Source organism: Centruroides sculpturatus, unplaced genomic scaffold (assembly GCF_000671375.1).
Source record: "Centruroides sculpturatus isolate CEXI.00-Female unplaced genomic scaffold, Cexi_2.0 scaffold479, whole genome shotgun sequence".
NCBI classification, from domain to species: Eukaryota; Metazoa; Arthropoda; class Arachnida; order Scorpiones; family Buthidae; genus Centruroides; species Centruroides sculpturatus.
The window spans coordinates 374,531-391,731 of record NW_019384896.1 but is presented as its reverse complement, the minus strand read 5'-3'; the positions used below and the strand labels follow the sequence as shown (position 1 = coordinate 391,731).

Sequence of the window (17,201 nt, the reverse complement as noted above, 5' to 3'; positions counted from 1 at the left end):
TCTATTACATTATACCATTGTTCATCAATCTGCATACCATTCGATAAATTTACTAGATTATTATTACTATTTTTTATTATTTCAATATGTTCTTTAAATTTGCGTTTATATATTTCCTTTTCATAATGTAATATTTTTATGTTATTCCTGTCAATCTTACAATTATTAATATTTATGTGATCGAACCAAGGGGAATTGTTATATTTTAATTTTATAGCGGCTTCATGCTCTTTAATTCGTAATTCTAATTGCCTACCTGTTTCACCTATATAGTTTTTTGGATTTATACAATCACACCTTATTTTATATACAACACCCGATTTTTTTAGTTTGTCTACTTTATTTGTATGTTTTATATTATCAGAATGGATGTTGTGTGAGATTTTATTAATTAAAGACGGGGCCAAAACTATATTTTCTTCCTTTAAAATTTTATTATAATTATTATGTATATCATTAATATAAGGAAAAGATTTATAAGTTTTATTAATTTTATATTTGGTATTAAATCGATTTTTATAATATTGTTTATGCCATTTCTTCAATTTATACATCGGATAATTATTTAAAATATATTTTTTATCTAACTTTTTTAATTCAGTTTTTCTATTATTTTCATCCGAAGTTCTAGTATATATATTTTTTTATATCCATTATGTATGTGTTCTTCTTGATGGTTTCAGGTGTATAAGAGTAATAATTTATGGTTTTATTTACATTACATGATTTTTTATATATTTTGGAAGTAAATTTATCTATTTTATTAAATATAGTAATATCTAAAAAGTTTATTTGATTGTGTTTCTCTTCTTCAATTTCAAATTTTATATTCTCATTTATATTATTTATCTTATTTAATATTATTTCATCATTAGTCATTTTTTTATTATAAATTACTAAATAATCAACATATCTCATTACGCTTTTTACACCTGGAATGTTTTTTATTTTTTATCTATGTTTATCATCACTAACTCTGCTAGTCTTCGTTGTTAATCTTTGGTTGTTAATGTTGGTTAATCTTTACACCAGAAAAAAATTTTGTAAATTGGTTTTTTGTTTTTAAATTTTGTGTACAATTTACACTGAAGAGGGGCTCATACAAGCCTGAAATGCATATGTAATTTACAATAAAGGAATACTTAACTTCAGAGCTGAAAGAAAGTCTACCGTTTGTTAACCATTCGGATTGAAAAGACATATACTATATCTACGTATTTATCAGCTAGTATACCAGATTTTGTGCCTCAAAATACAGTTAAATTCAAAACACACAGTTAAAGCAATAAACACATATGTTGTCCCAGTATCCACATACTCTTTTCGAGTTATACATTGGACTCACACAGATCTCGAGCAACTCCAAAGGAAAACAAGAACAACACTTACTAAGCATAAACAACATCATCCTAAATCCGCCACAAAAAGATTAACCCTTCCACGTAAAGATGGTGGACGTGGCCTGATTGACATTATAAAACTTCACTACAAACAAATACAGTCACTGCGAGAGTTTTTCTACAGGAAACAAGAAACATCACAGTTACATAAAGCAGTAACTTTAGCAGACTCAAATAACACACCATTAAATTTACACTCACAACATACAGACATGACACAACACACAAAAAGCATAGACACCATCAAGCCATCGTGGGCTCGAAAGGCACGCCATGGCAGGCATCCTTATGACCTGGCCCAGTATTTTGTTGACAAAACTGCGTCAAACAGCTGGTTAGATCGGTGATGCCTCTTTGGGGAGACGGAAGGATTCATGATTGCCATACTAGATTGTTGGGATAAAATCGTCGGACATATGATTTCCCACGCCTTTCCGTCTTTTCAAACGAACGATAGTTTCACTATGGGAACACTGATCAGGCGACTTTGGAAACTCGACCGCGGATTTGCTACAAGATATCGTATGAACTGCGGACCTCCGTCACAGCTACTAGGTGTTGATTGGTGGATTTACCTTCGTTCCAATCTGTATATAAGAACTAAGTTTAAGATTCCGCCTACGACCTGCTAAGAGAACCCGCGTTGTCCAGGAGTCAGCAAAAGCACATCGTAGTCCATCATTAAGAGTTTCAGCGAACTCGCTGAAGTTGTTTCGGCTCACCGACTTGTTAAGGACATTGTTTCAGGGTAGGAGTTCGTCGCAAGGTGTCTTTTTCGACAGACCTATTGTCGTGGCTTAAAAGCATTTCAACTTTGTTACATCTGAAGTATTGTAACTGCTGTTTGTGAACTTTTGTAACTGTACATACATTTTACTCGTAATATAAACGTTTGAGTGGAAATTCAGTAACGTCTCGTATCGTTTTGAATTTGACTAGAATCATATCATAAATACTAAAAACTACAGAAAATACATACTCAAAGATACAACCCTCACAAATGACACATGCAGAAAATGTCACATCATGCAAGAAACTATACAACACATCACTTCTGGTTGCAAGCGCTTCGCGCAGACAGATTATTTACATACACACAATCAAGTAGCAAATATAATACACCAAGAGCTTGCAAAGAAACACAAATTGGTAGACATCCACGAATCGTAATACAAATACATTCCAAAGACAGTATTGGAAAACAACACGCACAAAATGTACTACGACAGAGCCATAATCACAGATAAAACAATTTACCACAACAGACCAGACATCACACTCATTGACAAATACAACAAAATCACATATATTATAGACATAGCCATTCCAAACACTCACAATGTACAAAACACATGCACTGAAAAAATTAGCAAGTACACAGAACTTGCACAGGAAATAAGGCATCTGTGGAAGATGAATAGGGTGCTTTATGTATCTGTTGTTTTCTCCTGTACAGGTGTGATACCACACACACTACACAAAAGCCTGGGAACATTACAATTGAATAGAAACACATACATCACACTACAGAAGGTCATTATATTGAATACATGCCATATTGTTAGGAAATTCCTGAATACAGACACTGACACACTTATTTAATTTCAGTTTTGTTTTGGTTGCTATGCCTTGACTCTGGTCCGGTATAGTACCGGTGTCAACCGAGTGTAACCCAATAAACATGTCATATTGTTAGGAAATTCCTGAATACAGACACTGACACACTTATTTAATTTCAGTTTTGTTTTGGTTGCTATGCCTTGACTCTGGTCCGGCATAGTACACAGCCACCGGTGTGTACCGCGTATAACCCACTAAACACAATAATAATGATACATAAAAGAAAACTGTAATTAAATTATAATGATATGACATTTGAGCGATAGAAAACGTAATTTATATACGAGACTTGCCTGAATACTACTGAATGCTGGTTAATGTCTATATCCCCATGCTCAATCTAAGAAAGTTAATTATTATATTTTAAACTCAACACTCTTTCAATGAAAATAAAACAATAACATTGACATTTGATTCACTTTTAACCAACGCATTTATTTACAGTCATAAAACAAATAAGTGTGTATTAACACTCATAATGGAAAGAGGAAATTCACTTTCTGAAGGTAAAGTAATTAGTTAACTTTTTTTATTTTTACCTTTGAAAATAACACATACCACTGAAAGTACAATGAAACAAGATATCAATCTGCGTAACTAGAATGTTTCTTTATCCAGTTGAAATTTGATATAGTTATTTTGTTGCGTTTTAGATCAAATTACGTTAAAATAAATAGGAGTGTTTTCGAATACACAAATATTAAATTATAGAAAAATATAAAAGTTAAACATATAAATATCATTTTTTATGCAATCATCAGTTTTTTAAAAGTGTCAGTTTTGTAAATGAACCAGTGGCATTTGTAAGATATTTTGAACGGAAACACCAACACTGAAAAATTAAATATATCGAAATATAAAAAAATTCATCTTAGGATGATTAAAATGTAAATAAATTGGAACTTATTCATTGAAATTTTGGTTGTAATTTTTTATATTTATTTTTTAATTATTAGTTTTATTAATTTAATTATTAATTTTTTCAGCGAATGGAGTAAAGAACTGAAGCGAACAAATCCAAGCATACTGAAAGCTTTGTTACGATTTGTTGGATGGAAATATCTAATAATAATTTTACTTGCAATTATCAAGGTAATATGAGAACTGATTTGAAATAATTACATCATGTATTAAAGTAATTAAACGAACTGATATTTATATATATTTACAGCATACAGCAGTAATTGGACTCCAAGCATATTTATTAAGATTCACAATACATTATTTTGAGAACAGACTGGAATGGAATCAGTATAATGTTTACCTAATAGTTGCAGGATTTTTTGGCTTAACTCTCATGTATTTGTTTATAATTAATACTTGTATGTTTATTTCACAATTATATGGAATGAAATTAAAAATAGCTTTTTGCACTGTTATATATAGAAAAGTAAGTATCAAATATAATATATTATGAATACAATATTACATTATTAAATAAATTAACATTATAAATATAAATTGTTTCTAAATGCAAATTTTCGATAAATTGATGGTTTTATTTTCGTCATGCAAAATAATTTCAAAAAATTTGTCAAGAAATGATATTTTATTACACATTTTTTAATATTATGTATTAAAAGTTGCTTTAGCTTAAGTTTTTATTTAGTACTATGTTTAGACACATACTACAGTAATACTCTAAAGTTATGTCACCTTAACTTTTCTCCTATATAAAATCTTTTTTAAATATATCTGTTCTACAGGGCACTACATACTAAATTTCATGCGCTTTTTGTAAGCTTTTAACCGCAAACTTCCAATCGGAAGGAAGACCCTCCGCATCCCTTGCGTTAAAAGCTTACAAAAAGAGCATGAAATTTAGTATGATACATAATAAACTCTATATAGTTAGTCAGACGGTATTAATATTTAGTATTGGTATTATGTTATTTATTTTGAATATTTGTATTATTTACAAGTACTATTTATTTTTATGTTATCGGTTGATTTGTATTTTTGAATACAGTGATACCTCAAGATACGAAATTAATCCGTTCCGAAACTGAGATCGTATCATGAAAATGTCGTAAGGTGGATCATCTTTTCCCATACGATTACATGTAAAACCAAATAATTCGTTCCAACGCGAAAAACATACTCAAATTAAAGCCAAGTAATACATTAAAAGAATAACTGTAGTAAGAAAAACAAATGAAAAATGAGAATTAATGTAACGTCGTATGGTGAGTTTTTGTTCGTATCGTGGAGCAAAAATATGTTCGAATTTCATGTCGTATCCTGAAAATTTCGTATGCTGGGGCGTTCGTAACCTGAGGTACCACTGTATTTGAACGTGTTGTTCTATTTATCAAGTGTTCTATTTAACCTGAAGATGATCCAATGAATGGATCGAAAACGTTTGTTTCAATAAAAATAATCTCTCAGCGAAGGATAAGGTGTTGATTATATATTTAATTATTTTCTGCTGGGTATAGTTGTGGTTTATATTATACCTAATGTAATAGATATTCTAGCCCTGCTTCCGTTTTAAATTAAACACAAAGTACACATTAACACTGTGGTAATAAAATCAGTTTCATAAACGTTTTTCAGCTCTATTGATCAGCTCTCGTCATGTAGTTTAGGAATTTGGACAACATCAAACAGTGCATCGAAAATCTTTAGATTGACTTAATAACAAGAAAAAAAAAACAGGAATATTGGAAATTAATTTTCAACAAATTTTTACAATAAATTAAACATTTCAATTATTATAATAACAACAAACTATCCCAAAAATTAATACAATAACATGACTATGTAATATTTCACACTGCGCATACTAGAAAGGGTTTTTGTCAGACCCTAAACACTGGGAAGTTCGGTCGTGGGTTCGCGCCGCGATCGGACAGGCTGGCTGCAAGGAGTTTTCCGGGTTTTCTCCTTGCCAATAACGACTGAATAGGAGGCCAGTTCCCCTTAAAAGTCCTCCCGGAAGGCATTATTTCCCGCGCGTGCGTATAAGCCGTTAGATACGGCCGGCTCTTCGGTCGCATAGCGATCAATAACTCGTCTCTCGGAGAAAAAGCGTATCAGGCTATAGTCTCCATATGAACCAAGGGAGTAGAATAAGAATAAGGAGTTTTTGTTCGTTCTACTGTAAGGTCTCGTTTTATGCGGTGGATACGTTCTACAGAAAAGCGCATAAAAAATTCGCATAAAAAAAGACTTTACTTGCCTTGAAAAAGTAGGGATACGTTCCGTAATTTTCTGAAATCGCATAAAACCAAAACAACGAATTAAAATTAACTTAAAACCGCATAAAAAAGTTTGCAGAAATTAAAAGAAATAGGCTGCTTAATAAATTACTTCGAATGTCTGAAAGAAATTCATATAAAAGCTTAAAATAAACTTGTATTCAAACTTAATTCAGTTTATTTTATTGAAAAGTAATACAAGGGGAATCCCCGAATTGCAAAAGCTCACTCTAAAAACAAATCACTGACATCTGGATGTGAAGAGTTAATTAAAACCCCTTTAGTTCCTCGCCCGAGTTAACTCGGGCAGATTACATAGCGTTACATAAAACACGGTCCTTAAGGCTTTGAAATTTTTTTGAATTTTTGGAATGTTTTTTAAGTCTCCAAATTTTTTAAAAATATTTAAAAATATACGGCCAGCTAGTGTTCACCCTACTTTAAACCCTTGTCCTCCCGCGACGTTTATGAGAATGCCCCGGGAAATCCAACTCCAGCTGTGTTCAAGGTCATCCAGATGTATAAACTGACTCATCGGTGTTAAATTTCACAGTAGGGCAAGACAAAGGAAGTTAAACTTTGAAGCTTTTTTTTTCAAAATTAACGCATTTCTTTCGTTTTTTTCAGTATTAAGTATTTTTTATGTTTAATTACATTTAGTATCAAAAATTGCTAGGAACTAAAGCGATTAAGGTAGATCTAGCTGTCCTTTACATTCATAAACGTTATATGTCAGTGGAACAAATGGAGTGAGCTTTGAGCGTTCCACGATTTTTGGAGACTGTCTATACGCGGGCTTCCTAAACAAGCCTATATGTATGTTTGTCCAAAAAAAAATTTGGATGAAATACAAACCGCACAACTTCAAAATTGCATAAAAAAATTCGCATAAAACGAGACCTTACAGTATTTGCATGATTTTCTATGAGCATGTAATAGGGGGTTCCTCAGTAATCATTTGCAGACTGGAGGTGAGACAAGTACGATAGCCTTTGGCGATATGCAGCAGCACTCTCTGTTGGGAAGAGTTTAACATCCTTGATATGTGTGATTTCTTAACTGTATCTGCCCATGTGTTGCTGGCATAAGTAATTATTGGTACATAGACCACATCATATATGGTGGCCATGGCAACTGAATCCAAGCTCGAGTTTCAAATATATTCGATGTCCACAGCAGCTTGTGGTTGATAATGCCCCAAGATATTTGATCTCTTTCAATATCTTAATTGTATTTCCTCTCATTTTATTGGTAGGGACTCTTTTTTGTAGGTGTTTCTTGCCTGGTCTGGTAAATAATATATCTTGTAACCTGCTAGAATTGAAATGAAGCTTATGCTTAACACTAAAATTTCGATGTTATTGATAATCTTATTTCCCCTAAGCTCCAATTCCACGCGAGAGTTGGCTTTTATGAGGAGGAAGATGTTGTCTGCATATATGATGATGTCGTCTTGCACAAAGTTCTGCGTTACAAACAGGTCAAATATGACGTTCCATAGGAGCGAGACACACGCAAACCCTTGTGGACAGTGTTTGGTGATTTCCTGCTTATAGTGATTATTGCCTGATTGGAGAATAGCTTTCCTGTTAGATAAGTAATTTTTTAAAATGTTGTATACTGTATATTGGATGGTCGTGCTACGTTGCACAGTTGGAGGAGTACAATTGGCCATCAAGCTAATTCAAACGCCTTGCTGATGTCTAGACTCAGGTGCAATACATGGTGACTATTTTTCAGGTATGGAGATATCCGGTCTTTAAGAATTTTTACTGTGTCTGTTGTAGATTTTTCTTTACTGAATCAAAATAGCTTGTTGGTCAGTTTGTTGTTTGCTTTAACGTGCCAGTTGAGCCTTTCAGTTTGCTGTGTCTCCAAGTTTTTTTCATTACCGGTAAGAGTGAGATGGGTGTTTCCAGTGTTACATTGTGTTTCCAGACTGGGAGATAGTAATTATCTTAGCAATTTTCCAAAAATTAGGAAAGTTACTATATTTAAAACAGTTGCAAATGTGAGAGAGAATTGAAGGGTTGTTATTCCTTATGGCTTGAACTGTCTGCTGGTAAGTTATCAACACTTGGGGTTTTTTGTATTTAGCTGTTTTATGATGTCATTGATCTCTATGTTGGTAAATGGGGGAGCGTCCCTAGTCATGCATGGTTTGTTCATGCATAATATGATGCACCTATGCTACTTGTCATCCTGTGTTTTTATGTATTCGACGCAAAGTATGTTAAATTCAGTTTCAATGGTAGTAGGTAGGTCATGAGTATATTGGTTCCTGGTAAGAATCGTACAGACTGGTTTACTTGTTTTGAATATGTCCGTAAATAGATTTGTGATAAATCCCGAGGGTATTGGAAGCCTTGCCGCAGAATTTCTTTCATGAGTTAAGTTTGCCTCTTTGATTGTCGATTTTTAAAGTTTTAATGCAAAAGGAATTCTTTATTTAGCTATGTTCTGTTTGGCTATTGGTGGCATTTTTGATAGTTTTTTGTTATCTTGTTCATTTTTCTGAGCGCTGATGGTTGATTGTTCTACTGAAAAATGGGTTCTTTATACTTGCATTTTTTGGTATGCCCATGTTGCAAGATTCCACTACAGTATTAAAATTCTTTTCAATAGCCACAGCAGCAGCATCATTGCTCATGTTATGATGGAACTTGTAGTACAACGTTTTGTTGTGAACATTGAAAGTGATCCAGTCTGCCTTGGTTAAGATAAAGCGATACAGTAGAGAGTCGTTTATCCGAAAGTCAATTATCCGAAAGAATTCCAGTCGGTAAATTTAAATTTTCGTCAGTGCTGTGGCGCTGCAATCGTTGGCTATGTCTTGGGCTACTCAAATATTTTACGTTTTTGATACTAAATTAACTTCTGAAGTATAATTTTTTATTGTTTTTATATTTTTCAATATATTTATTTTGTTTAGAAAATAAAATAAATAATTTTTAACTATACAATAGTCTTCGTTAGGCTTAACATCGACGAAAATTCAATGTAAAGCGACACGCAATGGAGAAAAATTTCAACATGGGATAAATTAATATATTTTTCAGCACATAATCGGTTATCCGAAATATCGATTTTCCGAACAACCTCAGTCCCCAATTGATTCGAATAAACGACGCTCTATTGTATTTGGTAAAGTCGTTCCGTATATCAAAGCTGATATGCAGAACAGTATGAAAGTATGGGGAAAAGACAAAGCCTTATAGTACCTCCAGCATTCTTTTACTTAGTCGTCATGCATTTTTTTCATGCCTGGCCAAAGCATTAAATTTGTTCTATTAGTCGTGTATTTAATATGTAAAGACAGAATAATTTTTTATCTACAATTATTACTACATACTTGATTTGCTAATACATTTAATTAATGATGCAATTTCTGATCTTAATAAATTAATTAATAATGAAACACTTCATGTTGTTTGTTTGTCAAGTTATGACAATGCATCACTTGGGCAATCTGTTTTTGGATACTTTACATGAAGTGTTCATGAAGAAAACTAACTCCTGTTCAGACGTTAAGGACATGGAGAAAATGAGGAAAACTCCAAGTGGTCAATCCGTCTTGATGAGGTGCGAAACCATGACCAAACTCCCAGTATTCAGTGAACGGAACTGCTTGGCCGACATTTCTTGTACAGTGCATTCTTACCATGGGCTATGAAAATTATTTTCCTTGATGTTGTTGGCATTAAACTTATGTTACATCTATAAATATTTTTTGCTATAATGTTATAGGCAAGTAATACGTATAACTTTTGTTAATTTATTATCCCTGAAAATAACTGGTAAATCCAGTTTTAAAAAATAAACCTTAGCAAAAACATCTAAATAAAGAAAACTCTTGAAATAAGAATACTGGAAGCAGATTCGACAGTAAAACTCACATGTGAAGAAAGTTCATACATCACAGACTAAAACTACAAGATGTTTTGGATGAAGCAATGTACTGTACCCTGATAATGAATCAGTAAAGCAAGCATCGTCAAGAGAGCGTATCGAACTTTTACCGGTTTAGAATTACGTTAAATAATTTAATAGTGTACATACATATTTAGAGCAAATAATTCGGTATTGAATTATATAGTGTCAGTTTCTTAGTATCATATATTTTAAATAATATTTATAATGACATGTTAACTAAAACAAAATATATTTTAAATGCAGTAATGATTACAGTAGCTCTTAAAAGATTTAGGTTTGTGTAATTCGAAATACGTACGCAGTAGATCGTAGCAATCCAATGGTTGGCTGGTGTCACGTGTCCAGTAATCTGAAACTTATCTCACTCTCGGGTATTACCTAAACTATTGCCCTAACGTATAAACATCCTACTGCTTTAAGCTGCACTTCTGACTGAAAGTGAACACTTTTTTTTCCATAAAAAATAGCATAATATCAAGCCATGCGTAAACACTCGGACTTAGAAAGTTTTATAGTTTTGTCATCTTAAAACTGCAGAAAATAGTTTAGTCTGTTATAAAAATTAAAGTATAAATAAAAAAACAAAATTTTCTGAAATTTTCGTACAATTATACTGTACAGTACCTGGGTAAATTTTTCATGTTTACTTCAATTTTTGACAAAATTAAGCTGGTACCTTGTAGGTTCATATCAGTAAACAACAGCAACAGCTGTGAACTGGATAGTTTAACTAGTAGATCAACTTCTGTTTGCAACATTACTTATAGTTATATCTATGCTTTACAATTCGTTTATGTGCTATTGAAATTACCTTGTTACCAGCAATTAAAAAATTCCTTAATTTCACACTGTTCTGGTCCCATATATTTCTGGTGAATAATTTGATCTATTTCTTTTAATGAAATTACTATAACTATTTTTATACTAATTAAATTACTATAACTATTACTATTTTTCAACAAAACATAATATAATTTTTTGCGAAAATTTATCAATTTTTATAAAAATTTTTAATGCAGGCAATTAGACTGAATCCTTTCTGCCTAGAGAAGTCAAACGTTGGACAAATGGTAAATCTTCTAGCAAATGATGTCAGCAAATTTCATAATGTAAGTTAAATATAATTTTTTTTAAAAATAATAACGTACAGCAATTACTCTAGTAATAATTTTCTGTAGACATAAAAGTATTTTTTTTCTGTGTATAATATGATCAGAAATGTTTCTAATGATATTACACACTAGGTTTTCGAACATTTCACTTTCTGAACATGTTGAATCAGTAACACAAATATAAGCTCGAAGCTTATATTTGCTCCAATTGTCATACCTAACTGGGTTGATGAACAAGCTATACGCATGACGACATATTACAGAGAGAAAGATTGTCATCTTTCCAAATATGCTAAAAAAGTCGATGGACTGAGTAATCAGTAAGAGGTCTACTGGTTCAGAAGAGAATGACGCTCAGATCACCCACGTTATTAGATGTAAGGGCAAGAATCACCTGTGACGTATATGTAAATTTAATTTAAATGTACTTGTGGGAAAGATGTTACTTCCGTTTATCAGTACATGCCACAGTTGAATCTAAATGAAATGAATAAAAACCCCGTTAATTGACATTCATATAGCATAATTGTCGATCAAGAATTCGTCTTTCAAGAAGTTTAAGACAAATAAATAAAACTTTATTATGTATAATAAACTAGCAACAAGTTGCTGAATTTTCCGAACAAAATTTAAAATTTACCTGGCGCCATCTATTTATATATTTTTAAAACTACTTTTATAGTATTTTGTTTGTCAAACACAAATAAGTGTCACAAATTACAACACTTGGCGTTTTACGATCTTTATTCAGTTTTTAGAACAACTGTTACGTACGAATTATGTTCGAAAATCTAGGTTTAACTGTTTATAATTTTCAAACTCTAATATTCAATGTCGTATTTACTTTCAAGTCTAACATGAATTTGATTGAAAGCATAATAATAGTCTAATGAACTTTTATCACAACTCAGAAAATTTAAGTCAGTTATTTTTCTATAATTTTTTCTATTATCTACCAAATGTTAACATTCTTTGTAAAGAAACTTACATCCGTGACCTCCCATACGAAGAAGTAAATGAACTTGCATACAGAGAAGAAGACGAACGACAACTATACAGGTCGTATGTTTTATAATGATTTTGTGAGCTCTCTCTCTCGATCGCGAATTAGGTATCAGATAAGCATAGCTATCGTTCGATTTGTATATTATTGTAGTAGTTCTATCTCTCGTTTATCCACATTTTTGTATGAGTTTAATTTCTTGTTTTATTAAATTTATTATTCCGTTTTTAATTGGGATGTCTCTTGTTTGTGTGACCGAATCAGATCGTATACGCGTGTTTGTCCGCGCATCGAGAAATTGACAAACTGGTGTCAGCATCCTGACGTAGATCCGAATCTCGCGATATGGATCATTATTAAAAGCCCTCCTATAAAACTTTTTAAGATCGGATCTCGCGATCCGAAACGTCGGAGACAGATTTCGGTTAATCTGTGCCGATTAAGTGTTACACGAGTAATTCCTACTCCGTAACCCCGGCTACTCTCACATATGTTAACTGAAATAAAATATATTTTAAATGCAGTAATGATTACAGTAGCTCTTAAAAGCTTTAGGCTTGAGTAATTGAAGATACAGAGACAGTAGATCTTGGCAATCCAATGGTTGGCTGGTTTCACGTGTCCAGTAATCTAAAACTTATTTCACTCTCGGGTATTACTTAAACTATTGCCCTAACATATAAACTTCTTTCTGCTTTAAGCTGCAGTTCTGACTGAAAGTGAACACTTTTTTCCATAAAGAGTAGCATGACATCAAGCCATGCGTAAACACTTGGACTTAGACTGAAAGATTTATAGTTTTGTCATCTTAAGGCTGCAAAAGACTGGTTTAGTCTGTTATAAAAATTAAAGTGTAAATATAAGAACAAAATTTTCCGAAATTTTCGTACAAGTATACTGTACAGTGCCTTGGTAAGTGTTTGATTTTTACTTCAATTTTTGACAAAATTAAGCTGGAATCTTGTAGCTTCATATCAGTGATCAACAGCAACAGCTGTGAACTGGATAGTTTAACTAGTAGATCAACTTCTGTTTGCAACAGTACATATAGTTAACTCTATGCTTTAAAATTCGTTTATGTGCTATTGAAATTACCTTGGTACCAGCAATTAAAAAATTCCCTAATTTCACACTGTTCTGGTCCCACATATTTCTGGTGAATAATTTGATCTATTTCTTTTAATGAAATTACTATAAAAAAGAAAGTATTATATTTTTGAACAAAACATAATATAATTTTTTGCGAAAATTTATCAATTTTTATAAAAATTTTTAATGCAGGCAATTAGACTGAATCCTTTCTGCCTAGAGAAGTCAAACGTTGGACAAATGGTAAATCTTCTAGCAAATGATGTCAGCAAATTTCATAATGTAAGTTAAATATAATTTTTTTTAAAAATAATAACGTACAGCAATTACTCTAGTAATAATTTTCTGTAGACATAAAAGTATTTTTTTTCTGTGTATAATATGATCAGAAATGTTTCTAATGATATTACACACTAGGTTTTCGAACATTTCACTTTCTGAACATGTTGAATCAGTAACACAAATATAAGCTCGAAGCTTATATTTGCTCCAATTGTCATACCTAACTGGGTTGATGAACAAGCTATACGCATGACGACATATTACAGAGAGAAAGATTGTCATCTTTCCAAATATGCTAAAAAAGTCGATGGACTGAGTAATCAGTAAGAGGTCTACTGGTTCAGAAGAGAATGACGCTCAGATCACCCACGTTATTAGATGTAAGGGCAAGAATCACCTGTGACGTATATGTAAATTTAATTTAAATGTACTTGTGGGAAAGATGTTACTTCCGTTTATCAGTACATGCCACAGTTGAATCTAAATGAAATGAATAAAAACCCCGTTAATTGACATTCATATAGCATAATTGTCGATCAAGAATTCGTCTTTCAAGAAGTTTAAGACAAATAAATAAAACTTTATTATGTATAATAAACTAGCAACAAGTTGCTGAATTTTCCGAACAAAATTTAAAATTTACCTGGCGCCATCTATTTATATATTTTTAAAACTACTTTTATAGTATTTTGTTTGTCAAACACAAATAAGTGTCACAAATTACAACACTTGGCGTTTTACGATCTTTATTCAGTTTTTAGAACAACTGTTACGTACGAATTATGTTCGAAAATCTAGGTTTAACTGTTTATAATTTTCAAACTCTAATATTCAATGTCGTATTTACTTTCAAGTCTAACATGAATTTGATTGAAAGCATAATAATAGTCTAATGAACTTTTATCACAACTCAGAAAATTGAAGTCAGTTTTTTTTTCTATATTTTTTCTATTATCTACCAAATGTTAACATTCTTTGTAAAGAAACTTACATCCGTGACCAAACTTTCTGTTCGCACATTCTTAGACTATATTTTGTATTAAATACTTTATTTTTTGAAATGTAATATTGAAAGCTTTAGAAAGGTGTTGAGTACACCGATATTAATATAAACAATGGGATGTTATGTTCTGGGTTTAAGTGTATGCTTATTTGGACAAGTTTTGCTTAATAAATTCAAATATAAAAGTATTTTTTACTGTAATTATACAAAGTAAACATTTTTATTAACGTGAAAAAGAGATTAGTGTAAGAATCTCTTGCATTTTAAAACTAACATAAAATTTTTCTTTCCATCTGACCCTATTGCAAAGTCTCAAAAGCTTTGTTTCAGATCTAGACATCAACGCTGTTCTGTAAATAAAACAATAGGTGACAATCTAAATATTGTAAGTTAATGAAATTTGCAACATGTACAAATGATACGATACATGAAATTTCAGAATTTTCAAAATTTAGAAAAACAATTTTTGCCACTTCATTGCATGTCAAACCAGAAAAAGTAAACCTTTGATAGTATCCAAGTATTAGACGGCCGGATGGCCGAGCGGTCAAGGTCAAGAGACGACTGCTCTACAGGATCTGGATTCGGATTCAGACGAGTCAAGAAACCCCCAGGAATTTTTCGGGGTGGTCCGTTCGTATATGTCGGACTCCAGTCCCTCAGCACTCGGTCACTCCATTGTAGGCCGAGCCGAACCCATAAAGAGTCTGCTATAAGAGATTCTCTTAGTGTACACAGGGCGGAAAGAGTAAAAAAACATATCCAAATACTGTCTTCTAAAAAGCTGCATGTGATTACAAGATAAAAAATCACAGATTTTTTGTAACTTTTGAATGCTATGCAAACAGTCTCATGTTTATGTTCATTTAGTTACCAAATTAACTTTGGTCACACTGTGTGACTCACAAGTGACAGATAACATTATAGACTGACATCTGTATGTCTCAGCAACGTTAGCATTGGAAAAATTTGGTTGCTCCTTGTAACATTCTTTTCTTACATCTTCTTACAGTATTTTTGCAGGTATTTTTAGTAAGAGGAGGGACTCCAGGTATCACTCAAAGGTACGAATTGGAGGTTGGGGGAGAAAGATAACGAAAAAGAAGTAAGGTGAAGGATAGGAGGTGAAAGTGATTCAGATTGCTAGTTAAAAAAATGGGATTTGATGGTGCCTGCAACGCATTAACATAATAAGTTTTCAAATACAAAGTACAAAATAGAAAATAAAAATAGAAATAGAAATAGAAATAGAAATTAGATATTAGATTATGATATTATTTCATGGTAAACTCAAAATATAGTTTTCTTCCAATTAGAAGTTCAGACTACAAGTCGACCCCCTTATAACACTATTGATAATTCCGTTTTATATGAATTCCATGTTGTACGAGTCACTTATATTTTACAAATACGTGAGCCGTTCACAGCCGGGCTCACGTATTTGTTGACCGCCGATTGGCAATCCTCCGAATTGTAGGTGTACGAAAGTATGTAATAAAATGGTTCACATTCTTACAAGATATTATTATTATTTATTGTGAAATTTTGCCGCCCCCTAAAAAGTGCCGCCCTTGCCCCCCCACGCTACACTACTGTATTTTTCATTTTCCCAAATAAACCTAATCAACATATAATATTCTGAAGTGGAAAAAGTAGTAGTAACATTTTTTACATAAAAATTATCATACAAATAAATGACACTGAAATAAATTTATACTATATATAAAACATTTTTATATTTTGCATTTCTATGCATTTTACGTAAATATGCATATTTGAAGAAAGTTATAATTAATAATAAACGATATTTCTTTTTTACATTTCAAGTTATTTTAAAAGTGTTATCGGCCAGCTTATTATTTGTAGTTGTCATTTCATCGTGCAGATACGATTTTTATACAAGTAGAAAACTATTCTTCGTATGTTAAAGTACTTTAGTAATAATTATATTTTATCAGTGATCATATTTTGTAATTTCTACGGAAGGAAGTGTAAAGACTACAACAGAAACTCATTCTGGGAACACTTTTGTTTTTTCTGTACAATTTTTATCAATATAATCTATACTAATATTATAAAGAGGTAATGTTTGTATGTAAGTTGGGATGTAGTGGGTAATCTCCAAAACTACTCATCCGATTTCAAAAATTCTTTCACTAATATTTAGAATGGAACTTCAGGGTGGACATAGGATGTATATTATTCCGGTAAACATTCATATAAATTAAAAGATATAATCTAGGTTAAGGCTTTTATGTCCAACAGATGGCGCTACAAGTATGACATCCTAAGTTTGCTTTTCTGTCAGGCATCATGCTTTTCTATGAAAATGAACTAAAGCATCTCATCTTCTATCTATCTATATAAATAAAAATGTAATGTTCGTTTGTTCCTACAGATTCCTTTGAAATTTTGACACAACGCTGCATTCGAATACGCACATGTTTTTGTATAATATACATGTTGAAATTCAACCCCACTGAAGGGAGATGGTTAGGATTAAGGCTTACGGTAAAGAACTCTGCTTCTATTTATACTATTTTAGATGCGGGTTTTTGC

General features: G+C 31.9%; 1 protein-coding gene across 1 annotated transcript in view; it reads left to right on the top strand.

The window, feature by feature from the left end:
- The window catches only part of LOC111631379 (multidrug resistance-associated protein 4-like), a 44,890-nt gene that overhangs the window by 16,015 nt on the left and 11,674 nt on the right, over nt 1-17,201 (top strand). The window contains exons 3-6 of the mRNA XM_023375607.1: nt 4,007-4,112; nt 11,173-11,262; nt 13,550-13,639; nt 13,835-13,962. Of these exons, the coding sequence (XP_023231375.1) occupies nt 4,007-4,112; nt 11,173-11,262; nt 13,550-13,639; nt 13,835-13,962 (414 nt within the window). The remainder of the gene's footprint in view (nt 1-4,006; nt 4,113-11,172; nt 11,263-13,549; nt 13,640-13,834; nt 13,963-17,201) is intronic.